Source organism: Oryctolagus cuniculus, chromosome 7 (genome assembly GCF_964237555.1).
Source record: "Oryctolagus cuniculus chromosome 7, mOryCun1.1, whole genome shotgun sequence".
In the NCBI taxonomy this organism is placed as follows: Eukaryota; Metazoa; Chordata; class Mammalia; order Lagomorpha; family Leporidae; genus Oryctolagus; species Oryctolagus cuniculus.
Genome location: NC_091438.1, coordinates 22,553,933 through 22,567,372, shown reverse-complemented (window position 1 = coordinate 22,567,372; position 13,440 = coordinate 22,553,933). Strand labels below are relative to the sequence as shown.

The 13,440-nt window shown below is 57.6% G+C and overlaps 1 protein-coding gene across 2 annotated transcripts in view; it reads right to left on the bottom strand.

Annotated features, from left to right (window-relative positions):
• The window catches only part of SMARCD3 (SWI/SNF related BAF chromatin remodeling complex subunit D3), a 36,121-nt gene extending 23,402 nt beyond the window's left edge, over positions 1-12,719 (bottom strand). The window contains exons 1-2 of one of the 2 annotated variants that reach the window (XM_017345664.3): positions 12,570-12,719; positions 10,421-10,567 (exon numbers count right to left, since the gene is read on the bottom strand). In XM_017345664.3, the coding sequence (XP_017201153.1) occupies positions 10,421-10,465 (45 nt within the window). In that variant the 5' untranslated portion in view covers positions 10,466-10,567; positions 12,570-12,719. Of the gene's footprint in view, positions 1-10,420; positions 10,568-11,132; positions 11,247-12,569 lie in introns of those variants that run through there. The other variant, XM_051858347.2, reaches the window with a different exon arrangement.
• Between the last annotated feature and the right edge of the window lie 721 nt (positions 12,720-13,440).

Sequence of the window (13,440 nt, the reverse complement as noted above, 5' to 3'; positions counted from 1 at the left end):
CTCCAGCGGCCCAGGAGCCCGGGATTCGGCCGTGGCAGGGGGTCAGCTTGCCCCTTGGGGTCTCGGTTCTTCCTGTGGTGGTCATGACTCAGGGATCTGAGCCCCAGCTACCTCCCTAAGATTCTGGCCACTCAGATCTCGTGTCCTCCCAGCGCCCAAGACACATCTGAAGGCAGCTGTCAGCCCTCCTGTTATAGGTGGGACTGGGTCTCCCCCAGGACCTCAGAATGTGATCCTGCTGGAAATCAGGTCTTTTACAGAGGTGGTCAGGGTCAAACAACGTCTCCCCCTGAGTATCCTGCCTGCCTGGAGCCACAGAGAGCAAGGCCCACAACCTGGTGCTTCCCTGGCACAACCCGGAGTGGAACCTGCTGGGGCCGCAGACCAACTCTGAGTCTTCATCCACTACCGACGGACAGAAGGACAAAAGGACTAAGCCATGGGGCCCTCTCAGCCTCGCCTCTTCATCATGAACATATGCCTGTCTCACTGGGCTACGGCAAACAGCAAAATCGCCCCGAGACGCCATCTGCGAATGTTCAGCTGATGTCACACGGGGCTGAGTAAGTCACCCAGCCTGCTTCGGGTAGGTATTGAGCTTGCTGTCAACTTAAACTCATTTTTTTTTCCTGTTCAGATTGTGACAAAACATGTCTCCTGTCTCATACTTGCAAAGTTGCCTGTTCCCATTCAAGACCAGACACTGGGGCTGGCGCTGTGGCACAGGGGGTAAAGTCGCCACCTGCAGTGCTGACATCACATATGGGCTGCTCCACTTCCGATCCAGCTCTCTGCTATGGCCTGAGAAAGCAGTAGAAGATGGCCCAAGTCCTTAGGCCCCTGCACCCACGTGGGAGGTACGGAGGAAGCTCCTGGCTCCTGGCTTCTGATTGGCACAGCTCTGGCCACTGCAACCAATTGGGGAGTGAGCCAGCAGATAGAAGACCTCTCTCTTTCTCTCTGGTTCTCCTTCTCTCTCTATGTAACTCTGGCTTTCAAATAAATAAATAAATAAACATTTTTTTAAAAAAGACCAGACACTTAGGTTATTACTGCTGATATTCATCTTGCAGGAATTATCCCAGTATTCCAGCTGACTGAGAGAGCATTCGAATCTCACTTCTGCGTTCCAATACATTTACCACCTTTTCTAGCTGTGCCCCATTCATAAATCCAGTGAGTGTGACTCTCAATCTTCATCCTAGTTTGTGCTGAGTGTACTGAAAAAGGACAGACAGGGGGCTGGCACGGTGGCAGGAATCCCACATCGGGGCATTGTTTGAGTCCCAGCGATTCCACATCTAGACAAGCTCCCTGCTAATGCACCTGGGAAGGCAGCAGGTGGCCCAAGTGCTTGGGCCTCTGCCACACACGTGCGAGATTAGGTTGGAGTTCCTGGCTCCTGGCTCATTCAGCCTACCCCAAACCTGGCCCAGACCTGGGGAGTGACCCAGCAGATGGAAGATGTGTGTGTGTGTGTGTGTGTGTGTGTGTGACTCTGACTTCCAAATAAACAAATAAATCTTAAAAAAAAGAAAAAGAAAAAGAAAAAAGGCAGGCAGGTGGACAAAGGCTCTCTCCAGACTCATCTACACCCTTTGGCTTAGTCTTCAGTTCTTAGCAAGTCTGTCATACTTGATCTACTCGATTGTTGCGACACCCAGCCAGCGGTGTGTGAGAGTTTCAGGTCAGTAGCTTCCCAACAGCCATGCTTGGGGGTACTTACACCACGGGGATGGGCAAATGATACAAATCGGAGCTGTGCTGCCCCTCCTTGTCCTGCCAAGGGCCAGGTGTTAACTTCTAACTCCTGCAGCCGGCGGCATTCACCTAACATCCCCCGGGGATTCTGGGAGACTTTGTCAAACACTTCCAACTTGCACATCTTTACAAAAGAGCTCAGTATGCATCATTTGGTCCTGTGGACACCCCCGGAGGTCAAAGGGACAGATACTACATCCATTTTAAAGACAGAACCAGGGGACCAGCATTGCGGCTTAGTCTATTAAGCCTCCACCTGCAACTCTGGCATCCCATATGGATGCACGCACGTTTCATTCCTAGCTGCTCCACTTCCGATCCAGTCCCCTGCTAATGCACCTGGGAAAGCAGTGGAAGGTAGTCTGAGCCCTTGGGCCCCTGCACCCACGTGAGAGACTCCAGAGAAGCTCCTGGCTCCTGGCTTCAGCCTGGCCCAGCTCTGGCCATTGCAGCCATTTGGGGAGTGAACCAGCAGATGGAACATTCTCTCTCTCTCTCCTCCCTCTGTAACTCTGCTTTTCAAGTAAATAAAAAATAAATCTTTTCAACAAAGAAAATAAAGAGATAAAGACAGCAGCAGTGGGCTTGGGGAGTTGTCTAAGAGTGAGTGACTCAGCGCCGGGCCAGTGAATGAGTGCCAACAGGCAGGCTCCGGCTCCAGCCTTCTGACCACAAGGTCAATGTCCCTCTCAGGGTACCGTCTGACTGCTCCCTCGGGTTGGTAAGGCAGCCCAGGTTCCCTCAGCGGTCTCTGCTCTGGGTTTCAAACTCGGACAAGTTGAGAGTGGGGACCGCACCCTCCCCTCCGGCAGCGCCTCACTGAGGACTGACGAGCAACGCTCAGGAAGCGCTGATCTATTCTGGGCCAAGGGTCCTCACGTTTTCCATCAGACCCTGCATTTTGTTAATGATTTCACTGTTGACGAGAAGCCACCGAGGGTGACAGCACCTCCTACCTGGGACCACGGGCACACGGGGGCCCCCAAGTTCTTGATAAGGATCACTGTTTGGGGCATGGGCTGAGGGTCAAAGGGGATGACAGATGGTGGATGATGGGGTAAGGGAAGCTCAAGCTGGGTGTTTCAAACTGGGCAGGGAAGATGGCTTGGATTATCCCATACTGCGTCGTAAACATGCTAACCAGGTACCAACATTAAAAACTGGAGGAGTCCACAGGAAAGACAGACTTCCAGAACCTCTTAGAAAATCAGGAAGCTGGCAACACATGCCCACCAATACACTTGGAAGCTACGGATGGAGCTGAGAGGGAGCCACCCTCTTTCCAAGGGTAAGAGCTCCCTGACCCACCATATCCACTCCCACCCCCTATCCTAGGGGTTACAAACTCACATGCTTCCCAGGGGCCAAGCAGATCATGGAAGCAAGTGGCAGGTGCTTTGTGGACGGAGAAAAACAGCCTTTGTGCTTGAGCCTCAGTGCTAGTTGTGGAAGAGGAAGGGCCGGGCCAGGGCACAAAGTGGTGGCGGTTTCGTCCCGTAAGGGCCACCCTTGGGTTGGGCGTGTCATACCTCTGAGGGCCCCATGGGGTGGCAGCCCCAGTTCAGACCCTCGCCATAACCTTGAGGAAGTTACTTCACTTCTCCATGCCTCAGTTTCCTTATCTTAAAAGTGACAGTGATTGAGAGCCTGGCGCTGTGGTGTAGTGGGTAAAGCCGCCACCTGCAGTGCCAGCATTCCACATGGGTGCTGGTTCAAGACCTGGCTGCTCCACTTCTGATCCAGCTCCCTGCTAATGGTCTGGGAAAGCAGTAGAGGATGGTTCAGGGGCTCGGGGCCCTGCACCCACATGGGAGACCCAGAAGAAGCTCCTGGCTCCTGGCTTTGACCTAGCCTAGCTTTGGTCATTGCAGCCATTTGGGGAGTGAACCAGCGGATGGAAGAACTAACTTTCTCCCTCATTATCTGTAACTGCCTTAAAAAAAATTTAAGTGACAGTGATTAAAACAGCCTTTACCCCACAGGATGGCTTGGGGGGATGAATTAGTCAAGTCAGTTTAAATTCTTATACCAGCTCAGAAAACTCACCCTAAGTCCTCAGTGGACACTGGCTGCTCTGACTCTGCCCCCCTCCTGCCTCCCTGGCTCACTTCCTGCAGGAGACTGTGTGCCTGGGGCATGAGGTGCTGCTGAGAAAGACAGGGGTGGGGCTGGGGCGATCTGGATGGGGTCGGGGGACTGTAGACCACCAAATGGGCCTACTTTTTTTTTTCTTGACAGGCAGAGTGGACAGAGAGAGAGAGAGAGAGAGAGAGAGAGAGAAAGGTCTTCCTTTTGCTGTTGGTTCACCCTCCAATGGCCGCCACAGCTGGCACGCTGCGGCTGGCACACCACGCTGATCCGATGGAAGGAGCCAGGTACTTCTCCTGGTCTCCCATGGGGTGCAGGGCCCAAGCACTTGGGCCATCCTCCACTGCACTCCCTGGCCACAGCAGAGAGCTGGTTTGCAAGAGGGGCAACCAGGACAGAATCCAGCGCCCAGACTGGGACTAGAACCCGGTGTACTGGTGCCGCAAGGCAGAGGATTAGCCTAGTGAGCTGCGGCACCGGCCCAAATGGGCATACTTTCAAAAGTGTCTCCAAGTCAGTTTTCTTCTGAAGGAAGAGGCCTGGGTAAGGTGGGGAGTGGTAAAAAGGGGGTTCGAGGGGAAACTGAGGCAAAAGGAAAAAGCCAAGTGACACTTTCTTCTGGAAAGGGGCTGGGAGGCAGGATAGGAAGGCAGCTTCTCGCTCTGCTTAGGCCTAGGAGGGCACAGGCTTCCCCTTCTCCACTCCCCCGACAGGCACCTCCTCCTCCAAGCCCACCTGCCTGGGCCCCTGCTGCTGACTCAGACCAGTCCTGTTCCGAGCCCACCCAGAGTGACCCCTGGAGGACCACAGGGCTTTCCTGAGCTCTGCTGGCTCACTTCCTTTATTCCAAATAAAAATTTGATTAAGGGGAAAGTAGGGGGGCCTCTTGGAAATGCGGATTATAGGGCCAGTGCTTTGGTGCAGTGTTTTTTTTTTTTTTTTAAGATTTTTTATTTATTTATTTGACAGGTAGAGTTACAGACAGTGAGAGGGAAAGACAGAGAGAAAGGTCTTCCTTCTGTTGGTTCACCCCCTCAAATGGCCGCTACAGTAGGAGCTATGCTAATCCGAAGCCAGGAGCCAGGTGCTTCTTCCTGGCCTCCCACGCAGGTGCAGGCACCCAAGCACTTGGGCCATCCTCCACTGCCTTTCCAGGCCACAGCAGAGAGCTGGACTGGAAGAGAAGCAACCATGACTAGAACCCTGCACCCATATGGCATTCCGGCGCCAAAGGCGGAGGATTAGCCAAGTGAGCCATGGCGCTGGCCTGGTGCAGTGGGTTTTAAGCCGCCATCTGCAGTGCCAACATCCAATATAGACACCAGTTTGAGCCCTGACTGCTCTGCTTCCAATCCAGCTCCCTGCTAATGGCCTGGGAAAGCAGCGCAGGATGGCCCAAGAGCTTGGGCCCCTTCACCCACATGGGAGGCCAGGAAAAAGCTCTTGGCTTCAGCCTGGCTCAGCCCCAGCTGTTACAGCCATAAAGATTTATTTATTTATTTGGAAGGTGGAGTTACATACAAAGAGGGAGAGGCAGAGGCAGAGAGAGGTCTTCCGTCAGCTGGTTCACTCCCCAAATGGCCACAGTGACCAGGGTTAGGCCAGGCTGAAGCCAGACTCCATCGGGATCTCCCACCTGGGTGCAGGGGCCCAAGCACTTGAGCCATTTTCCATTTCTTTCCCTGACACATTAGCAGAGAGCTGGATTGGAAGTGGAGCAGCCAGGACACAAAGCAGCACCCATATGGGAAGCCAGGGCTCTAGGTGGTGGCTTAACCCACTATGCCATAGCACCGGCCCCAAATAGACCTTTCCAACAAAAATGACAGATTGCATTAGAAAGATGGGTAACTCCACGTGGGAGTTCACAGGTACAGGCCAGAGAGGACAGACTCCAGGCTGGAGCTGTAAAGCGGCCAGCACCAATGGAGGCTGGGGCCTGGAACCAAGAGAGATCTGGTTTACGTCATATAGCATCGTGGAGCAAGGGCAGCGCTGATGCTGATGGCTGATGATTGACAGGGTGAGCAGGAGGCAGGCTCTCCATCGGCACAGGAGCAGTTGTGAATGGAGTGCTTTCTTGAACACTGAGAGCTGCGCCTGACCGGGGAGCTACTGGGGTGGGGGTGGGGCCAAGGGGAGGGGAAGGCCTGTCGGGTGGTGACCTCAGAGGTCCAGGCAGAAGACAAGAGCAACAAGACGGGGGTGGTTACATGAAAAATAAAAGTGTGTGGAACTGGGGCCAGTGCTGTGGCATTGTGGGCTAAGCTTCCACCTGCAGTGCCTGCCCTTCCATATGGACGCCGGTTCTAGTCCCGGCTGTTCCTCTTCTGATCCAGCTCTCTGCTATGGCCTAGGAAAGAGCCCAAGTGCTTGGGCTCCTGCACCCACGTGGGAGACCCAGAAGAAGCTCCAGTCTTCTGGCTTTGGATCGGCTCAGCTCCGGCCGTTGCGGCCATTTGGGGAGTGAACCAGCAGATGAAAGACCTTTCTCTCTGTCTCTCCTGCTCTCTGTCTGTAACTCGATCTCTCAAATAAATAAAATTTAAAAAGAAGTGGGTGGAACTGAGACCTATGTGGGACAGAAGACCCACTGAAAGGATGTGGTGATCATTCCAAAGGAGAGAGAAGCAACGGGGTACTGCCAAATGCCATTCCCGGGTCTGTCTCTGTCTCTGTCCAGCAGTGTGGCCAGTGGAACAAGGAAACCAGGAGAAGGCTCTGGAATCAGCCTTCTGCCTCGTGGGATGGGGCTCTGTTTGGCAAGGCACTGAAGGTCTGACACCTTTGGACAAGTTCTCTCCTGGATGGCATGAAGCGGTTGAAGGCAAGCCTGCGTTCTCTCCGGCCAGTCCTCTCGTTGGACTGGAGACCATCCCTTCCTGTTCCTGTGCCCCAGGTGAGGGCATAGGAGCTGCCCTCGACATTTGGCCTGGCTATCTCTGCTGTTGATATAACCTTGGCCTCTGGGGTCGGTGCTGTGGCATTGCGGGTAAAACCGCCCCCTGCAGTGCCGGCATCCCATATGGGTGCCAGTTCGAGTCCTGGCTGCTCCACTTCCTATCCAGCTCTCTGCTATGGTCTGGGAAAGCAGTGGAAGATGGCCCAAAGATCCTTGCGTTCCTGCATCAGTGTGGGAGATCTGGAAGAAGCTCCTGGCTCCTGGCTTCGGATCAGCGCAGCTCTGGCCATGTGGCAATCTGGGGAATGAACCAGTGGATGGAAAACCTCTCTCTCTCTCTCTCTCTCTCTCTCTCTCTCTCCCCCTCTCTCTCTGTCTCCCTCTGCCTCTCTAATGCTGCCTTTCAAATAAATAGATAAATACATCTTTAAAAAATAATCTTGACCTCTGGGCCTGTTTCTACCTAAAGGGCCAGGCGCATGACTGGTCCCTCCTTACACCTAAACTCACCTGTTGAGCACAGGTACTGAGGGAAGTTTTTTTACTTTCTATGAAGACAGCACCCCGAGCTAGAGAACGTGGCTCTGTGCTTAATTCCCGATTTCAACCACTCTCAGGGTGCCCCACATTTGCCAGAACCATTGTTGCAAGATTCACGCGCAGAATACGAGGGTGCAGAGGCCGACGCCCACTCTTCCTGATGCTCTCGCTTTCACCTTTGGGTTACGCGAGATCGGTGATGTTTATTTACATGGGCGGACAGGACTGCGCTAGGTGCTGCCTTAGCCCTCGGCTGAGGACACTGCTTCGCTTTGTCACATAGCATCATCACCAAGGAGAGACTTCTCAGGGTCTCCCGAGCAGAAACCACAGTGATACGCGCAAGAGGCTTGATTTTTGTGTTGCCGACAGCATGGATCCCGTACTGCTCAAGTCTTCCTGCTGATAGCCCTGGGCCCCGGGCCTTGTGTCTGGTGCACTTACATCTTTCTTGGCTACAGCTTAGGTCTCCAACCCCTTTTCTCTCCATCCCATGCATCTCTGCAAACTGCCTCAAACCTTTCTTTGGAAAGAGGTGGCAGGCATCTCAGTACCTCGTCCCCATCTTCCCTCTGCTCCTCCCACCTTCTTTCCCTAGCTCCCCGTTCCTCACTCCAGGCCCTAGAATGTTCTTCAGTCTGGAAAATTTCACGTGGGAGATGGTCCAAGTTTGTCAATTCCAGGAAAGGCACGTGGTGGGTACACGCTCATGCGCCACACTCTCAGATTCCCTGGAAGTAAGTTTAGTTCGCAACGCAACTGGTTTCAAGGCTTGGGAAGCGATTCAGCAGGATGTGTTATCCCATACACGGGGCCCAGCTGAAGCCATCACGTCTCCCGTCTGGTCCCTTAGGAGTTGCCAAGGGTCTGCAGGTGGCCTTATCAACAAGGCACAGCCATGACCCCCACCAGCTGTGCACCCCCCAGAGACAGGCAGCAGCCTTGGGCTGGCCCCTCTGTTGCAGGCATTCCAGGCGGTTCAGAATTCAGCCAAAGAAGGAGGGCTCTGCCTCCTCCCAGCGACACCTCACGGAGGAGGGGGGAGTGACACCTCAGCTCATTAACTCCACCACTTCACACTCACTAACAACAGCACTCACTTGCAATCACACCAGGAGCGCCCAGGGCAACGCAGCCTCCAGCTGCTGCACGCCTGCGCTCGCTTGCCCGTCTAGACGCTGCCTGGCACCGGGGCGCTTACAGCATCCCAATGCCTGAGCACACACTGGCCGCCAAGAGCTTGGAACCGCACGCTCACAGAGGTCAGGCTTATATTTATGTGATTCCAAAGTCAAATGCCCGATCTGCCCCCAGCGCCTCACCCCCTCACTGCCTCATCACTTGGGGGCTGGGGCTCCTGGCTCCCCAGGAATCACGTCATGATCAGGGCGAGGTGCTGACGGTGTGTCCAGAGCCTCTAACTCCTGCCCTCTCAGGCCCTCCCGCCTGTCGGTCACCTCCTTCCCCTCTACTACAGAAATCCCCCAATCCCACCCATGCAGGGCTTAGCTGAGTGTATCCCAGACAAGCAACCCCATGTGGGACTGACCCCCAGTCCTTCTCTCCCCTCTATCCATCCTGGCCTCCACCCTCAGACCTGCAGAATTTCAGGAGTTCCCCAGCCCAGGGAGAACATGTGGAGTCTACTAGCCCACTCCTTTGCTTTAGGAATCTGCACTCAGAAGCCAAGCAGCACCAAGAGGGGCCCAGGTCCACACCCCACCTAAGGTGCTGCCTGCATAGCCCAGAGGGGGGTGGGGCTGTTGTGGGGTGTCCTGACTTCCCTGCAGGGCTCTGGGTGTGGGGCTGGGGCTGCCCACACTGCTTGTTCCCAGGGTGCCCAGCACCAGGCCACCTGCCTCCTCTGGACCAAGCGGGGCTTGCCCAGGGGCCAGCGCCTTGCACCTTTTTGCTCTGGGCCTGGCAGAGGAGCGCAGAGGGGAATAGGGCTGCACTTGGTCTTCAGAGCAGACTGGCAGCTGGTGGAAGGAGGAAGGAGAAGCTGAGAAAGACCCTCATCCCGCCAGCCTTCACCCATGGCACCAGCCCACCCTGGGGTGGGGGGAGTCCCTGCAGATCGTACCTTTCCAGAGCTTTCCTGATGTTGCCCCTCAGGGCCCCAGGTCCGCTCCACCCGTGGTAACTTCCTGCCCAGATTGCCTGAGTCTGCACTCTCCACTCAGCTGTGGGCCTTGAGGGCAGGCACTGGACCCTGCACCCCTGGAGACCCAACAGCACCCAGCCTGTTGCTGAGTCACTCCCAAGTAAGGCCGGCCAAGAGGGACCCGCGGCACCGAGCAGACAGAGCTCAAACGACCTCAGCCCCACAGCCAGTGCCAAGGCCTCCCCTCCGCTGGGTGGCGCTCTTGGGCAAGGGGGCTTTTCCACCCTGAGTCTCAGAGGGTTCTTCTGGGCAGGGGGGACTGACACAGGACTAGCCAGGTAGCCCAGGAGGGTCCAACTGGAGTGCCAGGGCCTGAGGGCACATCTGAGCTCTAGGCCTCTGAGCAGGGCAGGGCTGGCTCCTGCAGGGACCACACAGTAGGCGACCACCTGCTCCTCCCATCCAGAACAAACTCCACAGGGGATAGGCTGCGGAGTCCAAGTTATACCGGGGGATCTGCAGGTTCCTTCCGGCTAGCAGAGGCACAAGGCATGCATGTGTGGGCATGCACGTGTGTGTGTGTGTGTGTGTGTGTGTGTGTGTACACATACACCCATGCGTGCCATGCACAAGTGAAGGAAGAGATGGTTGTTTCCGTGGGTGGGGAGGAAGTTGAACAAGTCAGACCATTTCCACGTGAACCCAAAATTTGGCTTCAGACCAGCTTGTCCCTGGCTCGGAGCAGCTTTGAGAGGCAAAGCCAGGGACACTGGGAAGCGAGGGGACTCTCCCAAGAGCTACTACCAGGGCAGAAGCAGAGGCCCAAATGACATCAGAGGTGGAAGAGGAGGGGGAGGAGGCCCCGTTGTGGGAAGCTTGAGCAGGGGCAATGCACAGGCACTCGGGAGTCCAGCGAGGGCCTGAGTACTGAGCGGGCTGTGTGGTGTGGTCAAGGGCCAGAGCTGGCACGCTCAGTGGCACCCCGGAAGTGCTGCTCCTGGGCTGCTGGGGCAGGACACACCTACCTGTACCACGGTGGGTGGGTGTGGGTGCTGAAGGCCTGGAGTCATAGATGGCAGGGTCCTGCAACAGGGGAGTCATCCAGTGCCCCCGTGGGGCCCGGGCCCAGAGCCCACTGCACCTGCTGCACCAAGGGCCATTCTGAGGAGGATCTGCAAGGAGAGGGAGTCGGGGCCAGAGCCTGAGCCCCCATCACAGGTTCCAAAGGGCCCTGGGAGGCTGGGGAAAGGAGGCCTGAGGAAGCGGTTGGGGAGCTATACGGGCAGGGGGAGGCTTAGGGCAGGGCCTGGACACAGCTGGGGAGCAGCCCGTGGATCCCCGCAGGACAGGGTAGACTGACATGCACCAGGGTTCAGGTGGACCCCAGGCCCCAGCAGGGAGAGGCACGTGGGAGCTGTGGCAGCAGGTGCAGGGAGAGTGGGGCTGCCTGGCCAGGATGCAATGCTGGGCCTCGAAGGGACCCTCAGGGTGGTGGCAGGGAGTCCACCGGCTCCCCCACCAGCTCTGGGCACCTCCCGGGAGCACAGCTTCCTGGGTCTACCATAGAACCTGCCCCCACCACACTTCCCTCCCAGCCTGCGGCTCCGGTCAGACTCCACTGCTAAGCAGAAGCCCCTGGGCAGAGGTGGGGCATGGAGGCTAAGGAATGAGTGGTGCTGTGGCTATGGGGTGCAAGAGGGAGGGCTGGAGTGGGGCTTGAGAGGGGTTCAGGCTCACTGTAGCCATGTGGGCAGAAGGTGGTGGTGGCCAAGGATCAACTGGGAGAAAGGTGAGGAGCAGAGGGAATGAGGAGGGGCGGGGAGCTAAGAGAGGACCTAGAGGAAAGCGAAGGGTGGGCTGGGGTGGGCGAGGAGCGGGGACCTGGAGGGGGCATGAGAGCAGGGAGGTGCCAGGCCGGGGGAGGAGGGGAGGTGACAGGTAGGGGAGAAGGAGGGGAGGTGACAGGTAAGGGGGAGGAGAGGAGGTGACAGGCAGGGGAAGGAAGGGAGGTGATATGTAGGGGGGAGAAGAGGTTACAGGTGGGGGGAGATGGTGACAGGTAGGGGGAGGAGGGGAGGTGACAGGCAGGGGAAGGAAGGGAGGTGGCAGTTGGGGGGAAGAGGTGACAGGCAGGGGGAGGAGGGGAGGTGACAGGTGGGGTGAAGAGGTGACAGGCAGAGGGAAGAGGGGAGGTGACAGGTGGGGGGAAGCAGGGGAGGTGTCAGGCAGGGGAAGGAAGGGAGGTGACAGTTGGGGGGAAGAGGTGACAGGCAGGGGAAGGAAGGGAGGTGACAGGCAGGGGAAGGAAGGGAGGTGACAGGCAGGGGAAGGAGGAGAGGTGACAGGCAGGGGAAGGAAGGGAGGTGACAGGCAGGGGAAGGAGGGGAGGTGACAGGCAGGGGAAGGAAGGGAGGTGACAGTTGGGGGGAAGAGGTGACAGGCAGGGGGAGGAGGGGAGGTGACAGGTGGGGGGAAGGAGGGGAGGTGACAGGCAGGGGGGAGGAGGGGAGGTGACAGGTTGGGGGAAAGGAGGGGAGGTGCCAGGCAGAGGGAGGAGAGTGGTGCCAGACGGGGAAAGCAGAGAAGGTGCCAGGCAGGAGGGTGCCAGACAAGGGAAGCAGGGGAAATGCAGGTGCAAGGCAGACAGGAGGGTAGCAGGTAGGGGAGGTCTCCGGGCAGGGAGGGGGTGAAGAGGAACTTCCGAGTCAGGGAAGAGGCTCAACGAAAGGGCTGGGAGGAGGAGGCAGCCGGCAGGGGGTGGGGTGCAGGGAGGTGCCAGGCAGGGGGGCAAAGTCAGGAGTAGGGGGAGACGCCAGGAAAGAAGGAAGAGCCGGAGATGCCAGGGAGGCAGAAGGAGAGATGCCAGGTAGAGACGAGGGGAAGGTAAGGGGGAGATGCCAGGCAGAGAGAGGAAGCTGCCAGGCAGAGGGAGGAGGCTGCCAGGCGTGGGGGGCTGTAGGGGATGCCAGGCAGGAGACAGAGGGGGAGATGCCAGGCAGAGGGGGGAGGCTGCTAGGCAGAGGGAGGAGGACGATGCCAGGCAGAGGGAGGAGGAGGATGCCAACAGAGGCGAGGCGGCTACTGCCAGGCAGGGAAGGCGGGGGCGCCGGCGCAGCGCGGCCAGGCGGCGTCTTCGCCAAGGGCCGTGGGGGCCACGCGGCGCGGGTCGCTCACCTGCTCCCCCGGGACCCTGGCCCGGAGCGCGGCCGCCGGCTCCCCGCTCTGCGCCGGGCTCGGCCCGGCGCCTGCGCCGCTGAAGCCCGGAGCGGGGGAGGCGCAGGGAGCGTCTGCAAAGAGCGAGGAGCTTAATAATGAGTTAGGGATCGGAGCGGGAAGCGTCGCCCCATCCATCAGTGTGCGTGATCGCCGGCTCAGAGCCCCTCGCCAGATCCGTGGTGATCTTCAGCCTGTACATAGACACATCTTAGGTCTGTCCGTGCATCTGCATGCCCACGATCCACGCACGTAGAGCATCCTGTGTGGATGAACACACGTGGGAAATGCGCACCCAGGTGTGAACACACACACACACACACACACCCTGGGGGAGAGGGTTGTTTCTGGTCCAGCTCAGTGATGTCAACGCTCCTGCTTTTATGCACTTAACATTTCAGCCCTCAACACAACTGACCCTGTCGGCAGGCACGCGCACCACCCTGAGCTCACGCTGGTCCCCAGTGGAGGGCTGTGGGGCCCGGAGCAGCCCTTTCCAACTTCTAGCCAGAGGAGCTGACTCTGCTCCCGGGGGCTCTGCCTGCAGTTGCGCCTGAAGCCGTCAGATTGGAGCTAGTACCGCGGGGCCTCAATTCTTACCTGTCCAACACATGAGCCCAGAGAGCTCAGACACCCACCCCCAAGGAGGCAGCAGCAGGGGTTGTGAACCCACCAAGCCTTTGTGAAAGGATGCCCCGGTGGGAGGCAGGCAAATTGCCGGTGCTGTGGTTGGCCAGCCGCTCCCCAGCCCAGGCGACCCCCTCACACTAGAGGCACTTTGAGCCCCAAGCACCTGCCATTCTGCTTTCTGTCTCCACAATTTAGAGTTCTC